At 39.1% G+C, this 21,700-nt stretch overlaps 2 protein-coding genes and 1 long non-coding RNA gene across 3 annotated transcripts; 1 reads left to right on the plus strand and 2 right to left on the minus strand.

The window, feature by feature from the left end:
• Positions 1 to 1,270: 1,270 nt before the first annotated feature.
• On the minus strand, positions 1,271 to 2,400 carry LOC124280894. The gene is made up of 2 exons (XM_046716876.1): positions 1,910 to 2,400; positions 1,271 to 1,638 (listed from the first exon to the last, which is right to left on the minus strand). Exons 1-2 carry the CDS (start codon positions 2,067 to 2,069, stop codon positions 1,337 to 1,339), a joined length of 462 nt encoding a protein of 153 aa, XP_046572832.1. The 5' UTR covers positions 2,070 to 2,400; the 3' UTR covers positions 1,271 to 1,336.
• A 5,305-nt stretch (positions 2,401 to 7,705) lies between these two features.
• On the plus strand, positions 7,706 to 9,254 carry LOC124280906. Its single transcript, XM_046716892.1, has 2 exons — positions 7,706 to 7,871; positions 8,082 to 9,254. Exons 1-2 carry the CDS (start codon positions 7,715 to 7,717, stop codon positions 8,381 to 8,383), a joined length of 459 nt encoding a protein of 152 aa, XP_046572848.1. The 5' UTR covers positions 7,706 to 7,714; the 3' UTR covers positions 8,384 to 9,254.
• Positions 9,255 to 9,862: 608 nt separating this feature from the next.
• Positions 9,863 to 21,385, minus strand: LOC124280907. Its single transcript, XR_006899792.1, has 2 exons — positions 21,224 to 21,385; positions 9,863 to 10,062 (listed from the first exon to the last, which is right to left on the minus strand). It is a non-coding gene; the product is annotated as an uncharacterized LOC124280907 (long non-coding RNA).
• Between the last annotated feature and the right edge of the window lie 315 nt (positions 21,386 to 21,700).

The following is a 21,700-nucleotide window of genomic DNA, read 5'->3' on the forward strand; positions in this document are numbered from 1 at the left end:
CAAATTTGGAAAGTGTGAATAAATCGGGCAATTGTCTCCCATAGATAAAATAAATTCAACACAGGAAGGAAAACCGTTATGCAACAAGCAACAAAAACTGTGTATTATATCCTCTAAATGGAAGATCAAATAGCCTATCAATACAGTGTCATCTTAAACCTTTTGATGCATGAGGATCCTAATGATATTATACAGGCGTGAGGTGTGGGCTTCTGGGGACTAACGAAGTATTGAGAATGTACATTTAGACTTTTTTCGTAAACGTCTTCCACTGAAAAGAGTGCGTCTGCCTAATGATATATGGCGAGCTTGGAAGAACACCTCTGTACCTACAAGCGTACACACGTAACGTACTCGGCAGGAATGGTATCAGGAAAGACATCTAAACATTTAAACTTGCAGTATCTTTGAAGATCATTTCCTGTCACAAAACATGAATGAGTGGATTTGTTCATTAAGGAACCGGTCTTACGTACATTTGGCAGTCTAAACATTTTAATTCTGTTCATATTTTGCAGAAAATAGTGATTGAAAGACTTATGACTCGAGACTTGTATTATAGAAAACTCCCTAGAAGATAGTGGTGTCCACTTATTCAATTTCAGACATTATGTCACAGACTACCAGTTCAACTAGGCAGACGGAATAATGTCCACATAATGGAACGAACCTCTAACCTGTGTCAGAATAACCGCGTTGGTGGTGAATACCATCCACCTTTAGCGAATATAAAAACAACAAACTTTTAGTTTCACGAAATCGTGTTACAACTTGGTACTCTGTTTAAAAGAACAAATCTGTACTTAAGAAGTTAAGTAAAGTTTGTTCTCTACTAATCTTAAGCTACAAGTCTTCAATGTAAGCAAATAATTTCCAATTCGTATTTACCTCAGAGAATGATAAAACTATATCCGTGCAGTAAGACTCCGTTACACCTCACCTCAATACTTATGATTCTATTCTAGCGGAGATCATTTGGCGTGTTGTATATTGGAAATGTACTTTTCTTTGTTTGAATGTCACATGTATGTTCTCTGCCAGGGCCTTTAAAACTGGAGTTTGAGGATGATATCCTACGGGAGACTACCTGGCTTATACATTAAAAGAGCATTAAGAGAGTCTTGAGTGTGGCTGTACCAAGGACAAGCGGTTCTGGGTACAGATATGGCTCAGTTGAAAAGATTCCCAGTACATAGATGTTTATTTACAATATCACGCATTGGTAGACTTGGCCATCACGTGTAATTTTGAATATTTACAAATAGCACTAGATGTCCATCAGTGTCCATCAGACATATATCTTCAACGTCAAGTTTCATGAGAGTCTCCCATAAAGCTAGCATGATCGCTGGAACGCACAACACTCCATACTAAGTCCTCGAGCAATCTTCGTCACCTCGTGGACATGTGACTCATCCACATCAGATGCTGAAAGATAGTCCTGGTTCTCGTAGTTTTGTCTGATGAAGTTGTAGCACTGCCTGACTTGTCTCCTCTTGTTTGTGGCCAGTCGTAGGTACACCTGACGGACACCTTCAGCTGCACACTTCCTGTTGAGCAGAAGTAACCCATGTCCAATATGGCCGCCATTGTCTGCATCTCTCACGATCTTCTCGGACAGTTCCAGTATGTAGGTATCTGAAATGAAACAGGAGAATATAAGTACTTGTACTGGTACATCAAAATAATACCCCACACTATACTACAACTTAATACAGTGATTCATATACATGGGCAATATTTTAGAAGGAATTACTTCGCGCTCACGAAATATAGACGTTATTGGCCATAAAATGTGTCAATATTATACTCGCAACTTCTAAAATGCCACTCAAAGATATTGTATGACGAAATTTAACCGGACAATTTGATTCAGAAAGAATTACCCCAGAATAAAACATGTACATACCTATTACCCGGACTTGTTCCAGGAATCTATCCCGCATTTCAATCAGACTGAAGAGTTGGAAGGATGCAGACAGAGGGTCTTCCTTCACCTGGACAGAAGATGGCGGCAGTTTAGTGGCAGCCGGTGAACAGATCTGGTCAGCACTGGTGGAGGTTGCCATGGTTTCAAGTTAATTGCAATGATGTGTTTAAAAGAAGCACGGAGGACTGTTAGATATCCTTAGATGCGATATGAGTGGTGTCCATCAGACATTCTGCTTCTTTATACCTGCCTGTATGACACTGAGGCATGGAGTAGTCTGTGGGAGGAGAGGCAAGCTGTGTTATCCCATAGATGAGATTGGCAAGGATTATCCTGGTCAACCGCGCCTCACTGACCTAATCTCATCGTCCCCTCTCACTGAGAGTGCCGGTCTGGAAAGTGTTTGATTGGCAGGTGGATTATGGAGGTGTATAACATGTTGTTACAGCAATACAGCAATGTTCAGTCACCGCTGGGTCGTCACTGATTGCTTTGATTGGAAAAGGACCACCTCAGTTATATTATAAGAGATGGTGTCATTGTGTATGTAGTGATGACTGATTGATTATTTGGTCGTTATCAAAGCGATTAGTGAAGCTTCTTATCATGTTACGTGTTTAATATAACCTCCTATCAACCTGGATAAACTATCTTATCATACCCCCAAACCATTGATTATATTGTTGATTTTGTCCGACAGACATTATATGCCTACAGTACAAGCTCCACCAGCAGACAACCTCGTGACCTCAGTATCACTGGTTATAAACTTTCTTGTTGTTGTTGTTAGGACACGTATCAGTGATAGAATGTAGAATTTGTGATTTGTTAATTAAAAAAAAGAATGGCATGCAATTGACTTGTATATAGGCGCTTTCACATGCACATCATTTGGTTCGACATTCTTTCAATAAGTAGATTTGGTTCTCATCTTGACTCACTCTGTTTGCATAAATCAACATCACGCATTATTGCAAGAAATTGAATCACGAGTGGTGTAAAATGTCAACAGTGATTACACTAATCAGTAATAGTGTGATTTGTTCATAAAACAAGCAAAATCAGGAAATCTAGTAACGGCATCCATTAATGCATTCACCAATCATATTGACTTTGGTGTTACAACACACACATGCACACACACATAGAAATAAACAATCGGTGATTACAAAGGTGTCATCACTGCATTACTGTAACAACATGTCAATCACTAAGGTTCCTGCTCGACTCTTCCAATGAGACTGTGAGATTAGGTCACTGTGAGACTAGATCAGCCAGGATAATCCTCTACAGTCGCATTAACTGAGAAAGCGGACTCCCCAATATACCTCATGTCCCGTTATGTGGAGTAGCTTGATACTACTCCATGCCTCAGTGCCACGCCGGCAGGTATAAAGAAGCAGAATGTCGGAAAGATTCTTTATCTTAACTTGCAAGCAATCACCGAGTCTGGTTTAAACCTCGTTAAAGTTAACTTGAAAATATGGCAACCTCCACATCTGCTGACCAGATCTGTTCACAGACTGCTTCAAAATTGTCGTCTGCTGCTGCATCATGTAACAACGACCCCGTATCTGCCTCCTTTCAACTCTTCAGTCTCATAGAAATGCAGGATAGCTACCTCGAACAAGCCCAGGCCATAGGTATGTACAGGAGTCAATCTGAAGTGATTTGTTCGCTTCCGTTCATCACTGTATGCAGAAATACTACTGCCAACAAAATAAGCTCAATAACTAGGTGACCGTCCAACGCGTATGAATTACTGTCTCATCTATAATGTACATGTACTTTGAAAAATAATTTGGACCATAAAAACTTATAAACTTCTGTCTTGCTTCAGATACCTACATCCTGGAACTGTCCGAGAAGAATATGAATCACTGTATTAAGTTTAGTATAGTGTGGGTATTATTTTGATGTACCAGTTCATGTACTTATATTCTCCTGTTTCATTTCAGATACCTACATCCTGGAACTGTCCGAGAAGATCGTGAGAGATGCAGCCAATGGCGGCCATGTTGGACATGGGTTACTTCTGCTCAACAGGAAGTGTGTAGCTGAAGGTGTCCGTCAGGTGTACCTACGACTGGCCACACACAAGTGGAAACAAGTCAGGCAGTGCTACAACTTCATCAGACAAAACTTCGAAAACCAGGACCATCTTTCAGCAGCTGATCTGGACGAGTCACATGACCACGAAGTCACCCAGATTGCTCATGTGGACTTAGTCTGGAAATCCCTTCAAGAGGATCCTGTAGAAGACAAATGGAGTGTTGTGCGTTCCAGTGCAACAACTTGATCATGACTAGTTTCAGAGCTGAAGAGTCACATGAACGATGACACCCAGATTGCTCGTGGACTTAGTATGGAGTGTTGTGCGTTCCAGCGATCATGCTAGTTTCAGAGAAGACAGAAAATGACTTGACGTTGAAGATATATGTCTGGACACTTATGGACATCTAGTGCTTTATGTAAATATTGTCATAACACTTGATGGTATGGCCAATGCTACCAATTTTGTATTTATTTTGTAAATAAACATCTATATACTGAGTCTTTTCAGTTCAGCTGTTTCTGTTTTTAGAAGAAGAAGAGTTTAATTTTGGACTTGAACAAATGTGTTCTTCGTCCCCAAAACACATGGTGTACAGGCCTGTAAAGGACAAAGGATATATTTACAGTCAAGTTATGGAGGCTGGACAATGTATTGTGTTTGAGTTCTTACGTCAATAGAGAGTTTAATATATTTAGCTAAGTTTCGCATGGCAGATTTATTGGAATGTCTAAACAGTGACATAAACTTAAAACACTTGGTTTCTAACCCAATAGAAGCTTTTAATATATAACTTTCTAAACTGTAAATATTGCCAGTGTCCCCCCCCAATTTTTTTATTGGAGAGCGGGTGGGGTGGGGGTGGGGGCTGGGGTGGGATTGACAACAAAATTGGCATGGTATATTTAGGACAAATGAAGATAAAACTGCTCATCTTCAACAGTGTGTTGTGTTTGAGTGCTTACGTCAATAGAGAGTTTAATATATTTAGCTAAGTTTCGCAAGGCAGATTTATTGGAATGTCTAAACAGTGACATAAACTTAAAAACACTTGGTTTCTAACCCAATAAAAGCTTTTAATATAGAAATTTCTAAACTGTAAATATACTCATGCCAGTAATGGTTGTCACCCCTTCAATTTTTTTATTGAGAGCGGGAGGGCGTGGAGGTGTGGGCTGGGGGTGGGGAGGGGTGACAACAATTATTGGCATGAGTATATTTAGGACAAATGAAGATAAAATGATACTCATCTTCAACAAAGATTTTATACCCTGGCTATTGCAATAATCACAAATACAATCTTCCCTTGGAATATTACTGTATCTACCAATTTCGCAGATGTTCGCATTTGCGTGATTAATTTCTTATCACTAGCATTTCTAACTAGATCCAAATATAGTTCAAAACCAAAATTTTCTTTTAAAGTTTTGTAAAGAAATAGTTTACCATTTGACTCTCTAAGTAAGATCTCCATTTCTGAATATAGATATCAATGAGACGTTGCTTAACAACTTTACAAAAAATTATCAACATTTTCAATTGAAAATTTAGCACACAATTATATTACTTGATGGCTTTCTTAATGTGTAAGCTGCGGAATCAGCTTTTGATTGTACCTTTTAAGAACTGAGGATTGTATGATTCGGTTGGTAAGTCGCGAATTGATTGGCCTGCTTGTTAGAATCATGGTAAATTTTCTGTTAATATTGTCCCACCTAACCTGACACACCACAGGAGGCTCCAATTTGAGCTATCCTTTCATGCAGTTATTTGAAGATAAACCGATTTGAAAGTATTTGTAGGACCTGGATACAGGCTAGATATTATATTGTCAAGATGAGTAATTCAGATAAATAAAAGTGGTTCTTGTAGTTCTAGCTGTGCAACATTTGCGACAAGCCGAATCACACCTCACCGTTTTAAACACGCTTAAAGGGAACTTTGTGGACATGTATAGGTGTATCTTATATTATGACAAACGGACATGTTAACAGATAAACAATCGATTGCTTTGTCATTCTTGGTATAAGCAGTTATCTGTGTTTAACCTTTGGCTCGTAAAAGTAGACAAACATTGAGACAGTTCTATTTACACGTTTCGGTATGGAGTTTCTTAAACCGCCGTGAAGCAAGACAGAATAATGAACATGTTAGCTATACAGAACTACACATGGTAGGTCAAGAATTAACAATTCTAGCAATTGTCATACACACGGGCAATACTGTCGTTCTTGGGACAAAGCAAATCTCTGAGATATCTGTACTTAAACCACAATTGTGATGACCACCAGAAATTCAATACAATGGGTTACGTCCTTACACCCTTCCTCACACAATAACGACAAATAGACCAGTCCAGAAACCAGTCCAAAACATATACAGTAGACTCAGTAGACTGAATAAACACATTTATCAAACTACTTTCTGGGCTTATGAAGCTGTACTGTCAAAACGAAAGGAATAAAGTCCTTAATATAGAATTTGATACAACTCTGCTCATGCAAGCAGTACTGTCAAAACAAAAAGTAAAAAGCCTTACATATAGAGTTAGATACTGTTTCTCAGATAAACTGTACAATGGCAGAGCTTCAGAGAGTAGAGTATATTACTTCTCAGATCGGAGGTCAGCAGGTTCCCTTTGGAGACCGTCGCCAAACTGCCACACACTGGAAATTTATCATTTCTAACTTCTAAGGTCGCCTTACCACAGTAGGTGACTATGTGAGAAATGCATCCCCACGCAGTCACCCCAAGATTGAAGATGCTGAGAGTCTCCGCTTCGTGAGCAAGTTAAGAAACCGTTCCAGAGAAAAAGTTACCCCCATGCAGCAGATTTACAATGAGGAGCGGAACGCCCTTGACGACAATGATGCAGCACGTACTTTGAATTACCTGCCGTTCAAGCCATCGAAGAAGTCTTCCCAGACTGTGAGGTTAGAGGCTGCGTATTTCACTACAGCCAATGTATGCTGACAAAAGGGCAAACCCTTTGATTTGTTACAGACTACACGAGAGATGCTGGAGTGCAAGCTATAGTTCGTCGTGCAGCATGTCTTCCTCTCTTGCCCACTGCACAGACTTAAGAACCACTTAGAGAAATTGACTGTCGGCTGCACAGACTTAAGAACCACTTGTTAGAAGGTTGCCAAACCAAGCTACAGTTCCTATTTATTAGGTGAATAATGATAAACATATAAAAGGTTAAAAAATGTAGTTGATAAAAAGAGAACTGATTTGACATTTGTGGAGGGGGCAATATCAACAATATATTCACTGTTATACTTACCAACAAAACAAACAATCATCTTGTTTTTGCTGCCATTATATAGATTACAACACTACCGCAAACTTAATTATGTAGGATGATTAATAACGTAACGTTAACCATTTCCAAACAAACACATCTCATCGTACATTATTGCATTGCTGTAACAACATGTTATACACCTCCATAATCCACCTGCCAATCCAACAGTTTCCGGTCCGGCACTCTCAGTGAGAGGGGACGATGAGATTAGGTCAAAGAGGCAGGATTAACCAAGATAATCCTTGCCAATCTCATTTATGGGAGAACTTGCCACTACTCTGACAGACTACTCCATGCCTCAGTGTCACACAGGCAGGTATAAAGAAGCAGAATATCTCATGTGTGCCGTTCATTATCTCAACTCAAGCAAGCTGCGAGTCAAAAAGTCACCTGTTGAAATTAAAGCCGAAACAAATTTGAAACCATGGCAACTTCCATCTCTCCTGGCCAGATCTGTTCACCATCTAGCACTAAACTGTCGTCTGCTCCCTCATGGAAGGACGACCCAGTGTCTGCCTCTTTTCAACTTTTCAGCCTTATCGAAATGCAGGATAGATTCCTGGAACAAGTCCAGGCCATAGGTATGTTCCTATATTAATCTAAAGTAACTCTCTAAAATCAAATTCTTTGGTTAAATAGGTCAAAATTGTGTAACCAACCATGATAATAGCATAAGATATATACAAAAGTGATGCATGGGTACAGGTGATTTGACTAACTGATTGGTCTGTTAGACAAATCGCTGTCTTCACTTATACACCAAGTACTAATAAATATCTGTTGTATTTCAGATGCCTACATCCTGGAACTGTCCGAGAAGATCGTGAGAGATGCAGCCAATGGCGGCCATGTTGGACATGGGTTACTTCTGCTCAACAGGAAGTGTGTAGCTGAAGGTGTCCGTCAGGTGTACCTACGACTGGCCACACACAAGTGGAAACAAGTCAGGCAGTGCTACAACTTGATCAGACAAAACTTCGAGAACCAGGACCATCTTTCAGCAGCTGATCTGGACGAGTCACATGACCATGAAGTCACCCAGATTGCTCGTGGACTTAGTATGGAGTGTTGTGCGTTCCAGCGATCATGCTAACAGTATCTGACTGACTGAGTTGGTGAAAACTACATCAAGCTGAAGCTGCATCTTTATTCAGCAGTATATAATAGTAAATACTGTACCACGCTTGGAGTGTTGTTCGTTCCAGCGATCATGCTAGCAGTATGTAAAATACTCATGGGATGACTTGATGTTGAAGATATACGCCTTCACCGATGGGCATCTGGTGCTCATTGTAAATATTCTTTGAAACTCATGGATGGAATCTTGTGAGTTTCAATGACCAAGCCAGCTGGACAAAATACTCTTTAACGTATGTTGATGAGTCTGTTTTCACTGACTGAAATCTAGTGCTTGTTATAAACATTGTTAATACCCGGTGATGTCATAGCATCATAACACATTATTTATGTATCTTTAATAAACTGTTTAACAGCCAGTGTGTTGTTGTTGGTTTGTAACACCACACATTATATTGCCAACCATTATTGATAAACCGGGGCTGTACCAAATTTATTAGTTTCAAGTTCTTGGAGCTTGAAATCGAATCAAAACATTTCAGGATTAACAGGTGCAGCATAATTTCATTCTGTACATATACATGTTGAAATATATTCAGCAACACCCGTATTTTCTCAGACTGAACAACTTTAATAAACTGGTGCAAAACATGTGTCAAGGTTTCCATACCATATGAATTTTGAAGTGAAAATAAAGAGTTGAGGAGAAACATAGCCAAGATTAGCACGACATAATCTGTTTTATTTGAAGATCAGACAAAATCTGAATGGAAAACAGCACATCACTGACATCCTACACTGGGTTGTTGTTCCACATTTCCATGACCATCCTCTGAACACAAAGCCAGTCCTAGTGGACGACAATGCTAAGCCAAATTGTGCATATGTCATTGGTGAGTTCTACGTTAAGAGGCAGCAGCGAACCTATAAAACTCCCATAGAGCATTATGGGTTGCAGAATATGCCAAAGAGATTTTCCAGTACAAAAGACTGATGTATTGGAACTCCATCAAGAATGGAATGCAATATCACAATGATAATATTATTTAATGTCTGAACACAGTCAATGCGGAGGTTTGAATCTTTAACACTGAGGAGAGTCAATGACGTTATTGCATTGGGCAGAGGTTACAACAGACATTGCTCTCGGTTATTGATACTTATGGGATTTCTGCAGGATTGTGTGCCAGAAACTTGAAAATGAACGCACTTATTAACACTATACAACCATAGTTATCAGTGCTACAAAATGTGTCAATGTTTTGCAGCGTTCACGAATAACTAGTTTTTTCATTCTTTAAGCATTTTCATTGCCATTTATTTACTCTTTGACAATCAGATGATCCAGATAGCAAGTTAAAAAAGGATAAGTTCCTGGGCTAAGTTAAGGTAAAATATTGATACTATGAAAAATAAGGGTGTTGCAATACTTTTTCCATGTGTATATATTAGAGATTTAGAGAAATGCTCTCTACTTTGAAAAATAAGGAACACCTTTTGGTAACAATATGTTTTATATAACATGATTAAAACAAGGGTAAATGTTGACCATCAGTCTGTCTTCACTTTGTCCTGAAACAATGGGAGAGCAAGTCGGGCCCACTGGTCGTGCCATCTCACTGACTGAAACGACTTCACATTGTTTCGCAGTTTCTTCAATTCTGACTGGTTGTCTGGAAATCCCTTCAGGAGATCCTGTGAAGACAAGCATTGATTTTTGAGTTTTCACACATTTGATACCTGTAATTCTATTCTTGACACCATGCTTGAACACTGAAGAAGCAGGTTTATAGTGAGAATGACTGTTCTTTTACACATGTGAGATATGAAGAAAGATCTTAATGGGACAAATAACTGATCTCTTATAATGATTTGCACACTCACTTGTCTCTACAGTTTAGTTAAGGGGTATTCTTTTCTATTTGACTCTCTAAGTCAGATCTCCAGTTCTAAACATAGATATCAATGAGACGTTGCTTAACAACTTTACAAAAAATTATCAACATTTACAATTGAAAATTTAGCACACAGTCATATTACTTGATGGCTTTCTTAATGTGTAAGCCGGGGAATCAGCTTTTGATTGTACCTTTTAAGAATTGAGGATTGTATGATTCGGTTGGTTAGTCGCGAATTGATTGGCCTGCTTGTTAGAATCATGGTAAATTTTCTGTTAATATTGTCCCACCTAAGCTGACACACCACAGGAGGCTCCAATTTGACCTATCCTATCATGCAGCTATTTGAAGCTAAACCGATTTGAAAGTATTTGTAGGACCTGGATACAGGCTAGATATTATATTGTCAAGATGAGTAATTCAGATAAATAAAAGTGGTTGTGTCTTGGACGCGCGAGGAGGGTACAGAAGATATTGAATGGCCGAGTGCTCCATGATTGACATTTTCATTTTGGGGGTTGCTCTATACAACTGATGTTTGCTAATGCTGTTTGAGCTTTTTGTCTGTATGCCACGATGTGTCACGTTTGTTAACACATTAAACATTAGGAAGACACTCTTAGTTCATTTCTGAGAAACTTTTCTTTACCTGTGAAAATCACATCAGTGCAAAATCAGAAGTATGGTTGATACATAAATCTCAACAGATACAAGGATATGTGTATAATGAAATGTATGCAACTACCCATACGTTGACCACGTGGGTAATAAGTTCCTTTATTACCCACGTGGTCAACGTATGGGTAGTTGCATATTATTCTCGTACGTCACACGAGTGTCGTATAAAGTTCCTTTATTACCCACGTGGTCAACGTATGGGTAGTTGCATATTAATCTCGTACGTCACACGAGTGTCGTATCGCGTTGACCTGTGTCGTAACGACTTGACCTGAGATTCTAACGATCTGATTGGATAACCGATGACCTCACAGTTAGGTCACATTCTGACGTAACTATTTTTTTCATTCTTAACAAACACGTGAATTCATTCATTCTACAACTTAAATGCATTGTGGGAATGTAAACATTGCGAACGTTGCCGTGTCGCTGTTTAATTGTGAGTCGAACTGAGACATTATATCTGTCGAAAAACATAAACGCAATGTTTCCACCAGTGATGTTAGCCGAATGAAGCAACTGGAAACCAAGAAACGAGGTGCAACGGAGTAGTCTACTGTAGGAGGCTGTACGAGGCGATGACAACTGACATGCATCGTGACGTCGGTTACCATGGCAGTGACGTCATTAGTGTGACGTCATGCAAATATTGTACTACAGTACAAAACTCTTCCGCAACCTCTTTATGAAACCGGTTTCGGTTTGAAACCAAAAACATAACAAAAATACGCTATTTTGTCAATTTAAATGCATGTAAGACGTGGGTAATAAATAAAATACACACTCGGTCTCATTACATACGAATTATACGAAACTCGTGACCTTCCTATGTTATCTGACCTCGCTTTCGCTCGGTCAGATACCATAGGAAGGACACTCGTTTCGTATAATTCGTATGTAATGAGACCTCGTGTAGTATTCTCTATATATTAATCTGCAGTAACTCTCTAAAATCAAATTCTTTGGTTAAATAGGTCAGAATTGTGTAACCAACCATGATAATAGCATAAGATATATACAAAAGTGATGCATGGGTACAGGCTATATGGCTAACTGATTGGTCTGTTAGACAAATCGCTGTCTTCACTTATACACCAAGTACTAATAAATATCTGTTGTATTTCAGATGCCTACATCCTGGAACTGTCCGAGAAGATCGTGAGAGATGCAGCCAATGGCGGCCATGTTGGACATGGGTTACTTCTGCTCAACAGGAAGTGTGTAGCTGAAGGTGTCCGTCAGGTGTACATACGACTGGCCACACACAAGTGGAAACAAGTCAGGCAGTGCTACAACTTGATCAGACAAAACTTCGAAAACCAGGACCATCTTTCAGCAGCTGATCTGGACGAGTCACATGACCATGAAGTCACCCAGATTGCTCGTGGACTTAGTATGGAGTGTTGTGCGTTCCAGCGATCATGCTAACAGTATCTGACTGACTGAGTTGGTGAAAACTACATCAAGCTGAAGCTGCATCTTTATTCAGCAGTATATAATAGTAAATACTGTACCACGCTTGGAGTGTTGTTCGTTCCAGCGATCATGCTAGCAGTATGTAAAATACTCATGGGATGACTTGATGTTGAAGATATACGCCTTCACCGATGGGCATCTGGTGTTCATTGTAAATATTCTTTGAAACTCATGGATGGAATCTTGTGAGTTTCAATGACCAAGCCAGCTGGACAAAATACTCTTTAACGTATGTTGATGAGTCTGTTTTCACTGACTGAAATCTAGTGCTTGTTATAAACATTGTTAATGATGTCATAGCATCATAACACATTATTTATGTATCTTTAATAAACTGTTTAACAACCAGTGTGTTGTTGTTGGTTTGTAACACCACACATTATATTGCCAACCATTATTGATAAACCGGGGCTGTACCAAATTTATTAGTTTCAAGTTCTTGGAACTTGAAATCGAATCAAAACATTTCAGGATTAACAGGTGCAGCATAATTTCATTCTGTACATATACATGTTGAAATATATTCAGCAACACCCTAATTTCTCAGACTGAACAACTTTAATAAACTGGTGCAAAACATGTGTCAAGGTTTCCATACCATATGAATTTTGAAGTGAAAATAAAGAGTTGAGGAGAAACATGGCCAAGATTAGCACGACATAATCTGTTTTATTTGAAGATCAGACAAAATCTGAATGGAAAACAGCACATCACTGACATCCTACACTGGGTTGTTGTTCCACATTTCCATGACCATCCTCTGAACACAAAGCCAGTCCTAGATGTGTAAAAAAGCCTAAAAATGCGCGACTACGCGACAATGCGACAACGCGACATATTGGATATGTCGCATTGTCGCCCTCTTCGATTACCGATGCCCATGCGTAGAAAGTCAATTACACTACGCATGTGCAGGAAAAGTTATACTCTATTTCACACCTCACTGGTCTTTTGTTACCTCCAATGGTTTTTGAAATGAAGTAGTACTCGTAATGGCAATGGGGGCTGTTTTTCTTGAACTTAATGCAAATCTTTCATTGTTGCTTTGAAAATTATTTTATATATTGTAAATGTATTTAGCCAATCAAGTGTGTTTTAGCAGCAAGACAAATTATTAGCGCTACTATTCATTGTAATGACGGCACACGGTGGCCCTGTCATTTAAGGCGGGGCAATTTGCTGTGCAGAGTTGTGTCTCTTAGTCACACCAGAAAACTAGAAAACTATGATCATAGGTTCGAATCCCAGCACCATACACATTCATCACTTTGCACATTTCACCAATATCAAATCAAATCAAATCAAATTAGACACTTGTATAGCGCTACATATCAGAGTATAGCGCTACATATCCAGAGTCCTGCTCATGTGCGCTTAGTCGAATGCTCGTTTGAAGAAGTTGGTTTGGAGACAAGATCGGAAAATGTTGATATTTTCCGATTTTCTGACATTTTCAGGTAATCCATTCCAGAGTACAGCACCCGCTCTGCTAAATATTCTGTCCCCGTATGTTGTGGTTCGGACAGATTGAACATCTAAGCTTTGCTGACTAGCTGATCTGAGTGACCTTCCAGGCTTCTGAAGGTTGACTAGTTCCAGGAGATAGAATGGAGTAAGACCATTAGTGGACTTGTAAACAAACACAAGAAGTTTGAATACAACTGTCTTTTACAGGGAGCCAGTGTAAGTCCTTCAGGACTGGTGTTATGTGCACATACATATGTGTGCGTGTTATGAGCCTGGCAGCTGTTTTGAACACGCTGTAACTTGTCCATGTACTTCTGCTGTATTCCATGGAGTAGACTGCTGCAGTAGTCTAGGCGTGATGTCACAAATGCATGGGTTAGGCATTTTACAGATTTACACATATCAAGCTGACAGGTTGTGAAAAAACTGAAATATTGTTAAAATTCAGGCCACATCGGCAGAAACATCAGGTGATGTCCTCGAATGGGTCACTATGTTCGACAGTTTGGCTCCTGACAGAGTTTCTTGGTACAGTCCTGTCCGACGCTGATGAATTTGTCCGACATCTGCCTCTGTTCAGCCAGCAGTGGATGGATACCAGGTAGAATGAGATGGTAATATCGCTTAACCATCCAGCACCTCAAAGACAGTTTAGGTCGACTTTACGCCATACTAATGGACTGTTATCATTATGATATTAAAAACGATGAAATCGCTTGGCAGAGTTGCGTACTCTTGGAGTACCCGAAACCAACCCTCCCTCCCTCCCTCAGCTCAGCTCAGCTCAGCTCTGCTTCTCTCCACTCCGCTCCACTCACTGCACTCCACTCTACTCCACTCCACTCAAGGTTATAGGGAGTTTGGTAAATTAGCAAGGTATTTCATTACAATAATGTGTTGTGATGTATGTTTTTCAATTCTATTTGAATCCTATATAATTAATCCCGGACATGCCATGATTCACAATATATCGATAATTTTCTCATACGATACTATACCCAGCGATAAACATGTACTTGTATCGTTTCAAACATACACCTACTAAATCATAATACTTTTCAGCAAAATGGCCAGTTTGAATACATCCATTCTATTAACCAAGGACTCTTAACCCACAGACTTCACGGCCACATGTACGTTCATTTATTATTGTTCGATCCCTGGGTATCTCAGCCCTTTAAAAACATCGAAAACTAATTATTCTCATCAAAATGTCGCGTTGTCGCATTGTTGCGTGTCGCATTTTATTAGTTACGGCGGAATTTACAAACTATCACAAGGATGATTATATTTCGATGTTTTTAAAGGGCTGAGATACCCAGGGATCGAACTCAGAGCAATAATAAATGAACGTACGTGGCCGTGAAGTCTGTGGGTTAAGTGTTAATAAATAAAATAATTTTCAAAGCAACAATGAAAGATTTGCATTAAGTTCAAGAAAAGCAGCCCCCATTGCCATTACGAGCACTTCTTCATTTTAAAAACCATTGGAGGTAACAAAAGACCAGTGAAGTCTGAAATAGAGTATAACATTATCTGCGCATGCGTAGACTAATTGACTTTCTACACATGCGCACCGGTAATCGAAAAGGGCGACAACGCGACAATGCGACATATTCAAAATGTCGCGTTGTCGCGTGTCGTGTTTTAGTCAATATGTTATAATACATACTATACTCAATATTTTAAGAAAGCACGACACGCGACAATGCGACAACGCGAGATTTTGATGAAATGTCGCGTTGTCGCATTGTTGCGTGTCGCGTTTTAGTCAATTTTTAGGGGGTTTTTTAACACATGTTAGATAGGGCGACAATGCGACAACGCAATATATTTGTCGCCATGTCGCATTGTCGCCCTTTGGAGGAATAGAAAAATATTATTCAAAACGCGACATGCGACATCGCGACAATGGAACAGATGGCCGAAATGTCGCGTTGTCGCATTGTCGCGCTTTGGTTAATTTTGCTTCATTTTGCTTGTATTTGAGAAGGCGACAACGTGACAATGCGACAACGCGACAATGTCCCTTACAAGATTCCATAACTAGTAGTGAACCCAAGCTCACTACTCTCCCCAATACTCCCCATGTACTTAGTTAGCGGTACCTAGTTAGCCTTACTTTCAAAACAATGCTATTATATCAGGCTTCTCACCAAATTCAAGGTCGAACTATTTCTTAAATCAAATACTCCATCCATTTACGTTAACATAACTATGAAATCAAGATTTTACATCAAACTCAGCATTTTTATCAAAGTGAATATTCTTTTTTATAGGAAACCAAATTATTCATCAAAGTCGACATAAGTTTACAACAAAATCAACATAAGATGGAAATATTATCGAGTAAAAAAGATTTCATCTTTGTTGATCAGTCTATACTCATACTATCAATTGCGCATGAGGGTGGCGCAGCAGAGGTAACGAACCAGTCATGAATTCTGGGATATCATCCGGGTACTCACGGGAGAAAAACAATAACAAAAGCAACAACCAGTCCACGGAAATTGCTCTGGATCAGTGCCCCTTTAAGAAGCAGTTGCACCAAAACATCCAGTCTGTAAACAGAGAAGTTGTCATTCTTGGTTTTGCTTACTATATTAACAAACCAAGCTAGTATTGATTAATGTAATCAGTATGCGAGCATATTGTTGGTTTGCCACACCAATGGTGAGTATATTCATGCATTAATGCGTTCTCGTTTGATTGGCATTTTAGAAGTTGATGAATAACAAGAAAGATACTTTATGGATAACAACTTCTTTATTATATTATGATGCGACGTTTTGGTATAGATTCTTATACCGTTGTCAGTCAAGAGTGAACACAAAACGTCGCATCATAACATACTCGGCGTCATTAATGAAGGGTCAAGCTATTGGTAACACTATTTCTTAAAAGCTGTAAAATCTTCGTTTTTGTTAGAAATATACACGACTGAAGGTTTTACAAACTTTCTTAACGGTATAGAAAAACACATCAGTTCGTTAACGTCCGAAACATTTTGTTACAAATGGCACATTTTTTATTCAAATTGCCAATATGGAAATCCACCTGCCACTTAATGTCAATGATTTGCCTGTGCATGGAAAGTGGAGGACAATGCACGTCACTGATGCTTTTTCAGTTTTTCACTGATCAGGTACCTGTTTCAAATCGCAGCTTAAAATGAGACGTTTTTTGACACTTGCTGAAAGGGGTCAAGCAATGGACCTTTTGGAATCTGGTCAAACTCAGCGGCAGGTTTCTGTCCGCTTTAATGTGAGTCAGGGTGCTATGGGTAGGCTGTAGCAGAGATTGCATGCAAATGGGTCCGTGGAATGTGCACGTCGACCAAGTCGCCCCAGAGTCACAGCAGACCGAGATAATAGGCACATGATAAACACAGCGTTACGTAACAGATTCCTTTACGCAGCAGATATTCAGACAGAACACTTCAATGTTAACAATGTAAGGATATCCAGGAGCACCGTTCATCTACGTTTAAGGACAGCCGGACTCCGCTGTAGGCGACCTGCAGTTCGTCGACCACTAACACCACATCACAGGTAGGCGCGTTTGAGATGTAGTAGACATCATGGCCGCTGGAATCAACATCCATGGCCGCGTGTGCTCTTCACAGGTGAAAGCGGATTCAATTTGTCCTTCCATGATGGTCGGTAGTGGATTTATCGTCGCAATGGAGAGCGAATCACAGATTCAACTGTGGCCCGCATAACCGATTTTGCGGGGAGTCTGTCATGGTTTGGGCATAAATAACACCTACTGGACGTGCTCCACTGCACGTGGTCGACGGTAATCTTACTGGACAGCGTTATTGGGACGAGATTCTGACTCCTATAGCAGTATCCTTCCCGCAAGCTATGCATGGCTTTTATGGTTGACCCTCTATACTGCAAGACAACAACGCTAGGCCTCATAGGGCCAGGATTGTCACGGAATTCCTTAGGCAGCAGGGTGTAGAGCGGATGGAGGGGCCAGCATGCTCGCCAGACCTCAACCCAAGTGCGCATGCCTGGGATGACGACGTGTGTACACTTGTCACCCAACACAAGTGGATCTCCCTGTACCCCGCAGAGTTCTACTAGAGGATTGAAATGCGTTGTTGTTGTTATTTGCTTTATTTAACGTCGCACGCACAATTAAGGTATTTCTGCGACGGGGCAGTACACTTATTAAGAAATGAGGGGACCAAAAAATAGAAATTTTGAAAGAGCGGTGTTACTACCTTATTGTTTCAGGAAGTTGGATGAAGGTTGATTTTGTGTAGATAGTGATTAAGATTGCAATTTGCTAATCTTAATATGGTTATGGCAACATCAATTCGGCGTGTTTGGTGATAATGTTTAGATTTTGTATTTAGTGTTTGTTGAATTTGGTAGAGTGGATAATGTTTTCCTATTATTTGCCAGTTATAATTGAATTTATTTATTATTATATTGTTAACTTTATTTGTTAGGTCTGTTTTGGAGTAAGGTATTTATTATTTTATTTTTTGAGTGGAGTCCAAGTTTGGCAGCTTGGTCTCCCATTTTGTTGCCATGGACTCCGATGTGTGACGGGACCCAGATAAAATATATTTGATTATTTTTATTTTGGTGGTATAGTATTCTTCTGTATATGTTATTTATTAGATCTGGTCTTTTTGTTGTAGAGTAATTTTTGAGAGCTTGTATGGAGCTTAAGGAATCCTTTAAAATGCAGATGGTAGTGTTTGTTTGGTCAGATGTTGTTTGCAAGGCCTGAACTATGGCTGTGATTTCTGCTGTGAAGATACTGGAGTTTGCTGGGAGATTATTGGATTGTTTAAGGCTTTTGGGGGAATGTAGATACCAAAACCAGTATTGCCATTTTGGTCCTTGGATCCGTCAGTATAAATGTGAAGATTATCTTGTGGATTGTAATTTTGTTGTATGAATTCTTGCACTGTGAATTTATTAAGTATATACTGTTCAGTAAGTTTTGTGTTGGTCAAGTTTTTGGGCAGTAATGCTGGAGGAAGAGATTTGTAGTATGTGTTTGTATTACATTCTGTTGTATATACATCACGTTGTTGTTTAATTTCTTGTATTTTTTGTCCAAAAGGTTTTGGGTATTTGCCTTTATTGATAATGATTTTATTTTTAAGAGATGTTAGTGGTTTTCAGTTTTGTTTGTAATGGAGTTGTTAAGGGATCGAGTTACATATTTCATTGTACTTCTTTCCCATTCGAGAGTGAGGTCTAGTTCCCCGCATTCTACCAATAATGCTTGGAGGGATGTTCCTGGGATGGCTCTAGTTATACATTTTAGTGCTTGGAATTGGATGGAATTAAGTTTATTTTAATGTGTTTGTGCCATATCTTGAAATATTTCGCAACCATAGAGAAATTTAGATTTGATGAGTGATTTATATAGTAGTAGTAATGTTTGTTTGTTGCTACCCCATTTACTGTGTGATAGGTATCTAATAATGTTGAAATCTGACTTGCATTTTTCTTGTATGAATTGAATGTGTTTGTTCCATGTTAAGTGCTGGTCTAGGTTTAGACCTAGAAATTTTACTGCATCTGATTGCGGTAATTTTTGTTTGTTAACATAAAGATGTACGTTTTGTTTTCGTCGATGTTGTGCTTTGAATACTACAGTTGTTGTTTTAGTGGTAGAGAGTTGGAACCCCCATTGGTTGGTCCAGGTTCCAATATGGTTAAGTGCAGCTTGAATTTGTTTTTATGCTTTGTGTATATTTTTTTCATTAACCCATATTGCTCCATCGTCGGCAAACTGGGATTTGTTTATGTTTTTACTGAGGTTGTTGAATATATCATCAGCCATAAAATTGAAGAGGGTGGGTGAGATGATACTTCCCTGGGGTGTGTCATTTTCTAGTGTATGGTTTTTTAGATTTGATGGTCTATGGAGACCTCAAAGTCTCTGTCTGTTAGAGAGGCTGATACAAAATTTAGAAGTGACCCTTTTAAACCTTTTCTTTGTAATAATTGTGACTTGGACGCGCGAGGAGGGTACAGAAGATATTGAATGGCCGAGTGCTCCATGACTGACATTTTCATTTTGGGGGTTGCTCTATACAACTGATGTTTGCTAATGCTGTTTGAGCTTTTTGTCTGTATGCCACGATGTGTCACGTTTGTTAACACATTAAACATTAGGAAGACACTCTTAGTTCATTTCTGAGAAACTTTTCTTTACCTGTGAAAATCACATCAGTGCAAAATCAGAAGTATGGTTGATACATAAATCTCAACAGATACAAGGATATGTGTATAATGAAATGAATAACGAGTATTACAATTTTCTGGTCACGGTAGAATAGCAAGTTTTGTTCATAAATGATAAGATGATGAAAGCAATAGATCAGTGTAAATATGTGTGTGTGTGTGTGTGTGTGTTTTATATGTTTAATCTTCCGCCTATATGGTTCGGGACAGCGAAACTCCCTACAATTAGTGTCTTGATCACTTGCTATCTTGGTCCCGAGGTTAGCACAATTTCAATTGCTTCATATCAGTGCAGAATTCATCAATAATATACCACTATATATGGCAGAAAGTTTCTGAACTTTCTTAGAACAAATTTCACAATATTAATTAACCTTTGAATGGTCCATATTCTTATTGGACCATTTATCCCAATTTATTCCACTGAGTTTTAAGGGAAATTTTAATGGGAGGTCGAATTATATAGGTAAAAAGTATGAAATAGGTAAAGAGTAATAGAGATTTGGAATTTAATATAGATGTAGTGTAATAAATGGTTATTGTTATTGTTTTTGGTTTTGTGAACCAACCCATGTTCAAAAACATATTTATTAGGTGAATAATGATAAACATATAAAAGGTTAAAAAATGTAGTTGATAAAAAGAGAACTGATTTGACACTTGTGGAGGGGGCAATATCAACAATATATTCACTGTTATACTTACCAACAAAACAAACAATCATCTTGTTTTTGCTGCCAGTATATAGATTACAACGCTACCGCAAACTTAATTATGTAGGATGATTAATAACGTAACGTTAACCATTTCCAATCAAACACATCTCATCGTACATTATTGCATTGCTGTAACAACATGTTATACACCTCCATAATCCACCTGCCAATCCAACAGTTTCCGGTCCGGCACTCTCAGTGAGAGGGGACGATGAGATTAGGTCAAAGAGGCAGGATTAACCAAGATAATCCTTGCCAATCTCATTTATGGGAGAACTTGCCACTACTCTGACAGACTACTCCATGCCTCAGTGTCACACAGGCAGGTATAAAGAAGCAGAATATCTCATGTGTGCCGTTCATTATCTCAACTCAAGCAAGCTGCGAGTCACAAAGTCACCTGTGTCTGTTGAAATTATAGCCGAAACAAATTTGAAACCATGGCAACTTCCATCTCTCCTGGCCAGATCTGTTCACCATCTAGCACTAAACTGTCGTCTGCTCCCTCATGGAAGGACGACCCAGTGTCTGCCTCTTTTCAACTTTTCAGCCTTATCGAAATGCAGGATAGATTCCTAGAACAAGTCCAGGCCATAGGTATGTTCCTATAATAATCTCAAGTAACTCTCTAAAATCGAATTCTTTGGTTAAATAGGTCAAAATTGTGTAACAAACCATGATAATAGCATAAGATATATACAGAAATGATGCATGGGTACAGGCTATATGGCTAACTGATTGGTCTGTTAGACAAATCGCCGTCTTCACTTATACACCAAGTACTAATAAATCTCTGTTGTATTTCAGATGCCTACATCCTGGAACTGTCCGAGAAGATCGTGAGACATGCAGCCAATGGCGGCCATGTTGGACATGG

The sequence above is a fragment of the Haliotis rubra genome, unplaced genomic scaffold, assembly GCF_003918875.1.
Source record: "Haliotis rubra isolate DU_JTF1 unplaced genomic scaffold, ASM391887v1 Scf276, whole genome shotgun sequence".
Taxonomy (NCBI): Eukaryota; Metazoa; Mollusca; class Gastropoda; order Lepetellida; family Haliotidae; genus Haliotis; species Haliotis rubra.

Coding starts and splice junctions, on each gene's coding strand:
- LOC124280906 (XM_046716892.1), top strand. CDS start 7,715: ATGGCAACTTCCATCTCTCCTGGCCAGATCTGTTCACCATCTAGCACT. Junction 7,872..8,081: donor GGAACAAGTCCAGGCCATAG/GTATGTTCCTAT, acceptor GTTGTATTTCAG/ATGCCTACATCCTGGAACTG.
- LOC124280894 (XM_046716876.1), bottom strand. CDS start 2,069: ATGGCAACCTCCACCAGTGCTGACCAGATCTGTTCACCGGCTGCCACT. Junction 1,639..1,909: donor GGAACAAGTCCGGGTAATAG/GTATGTACATGT, acceptor GTTTCATTTCAG/ATACCTACATACTGGAACTG.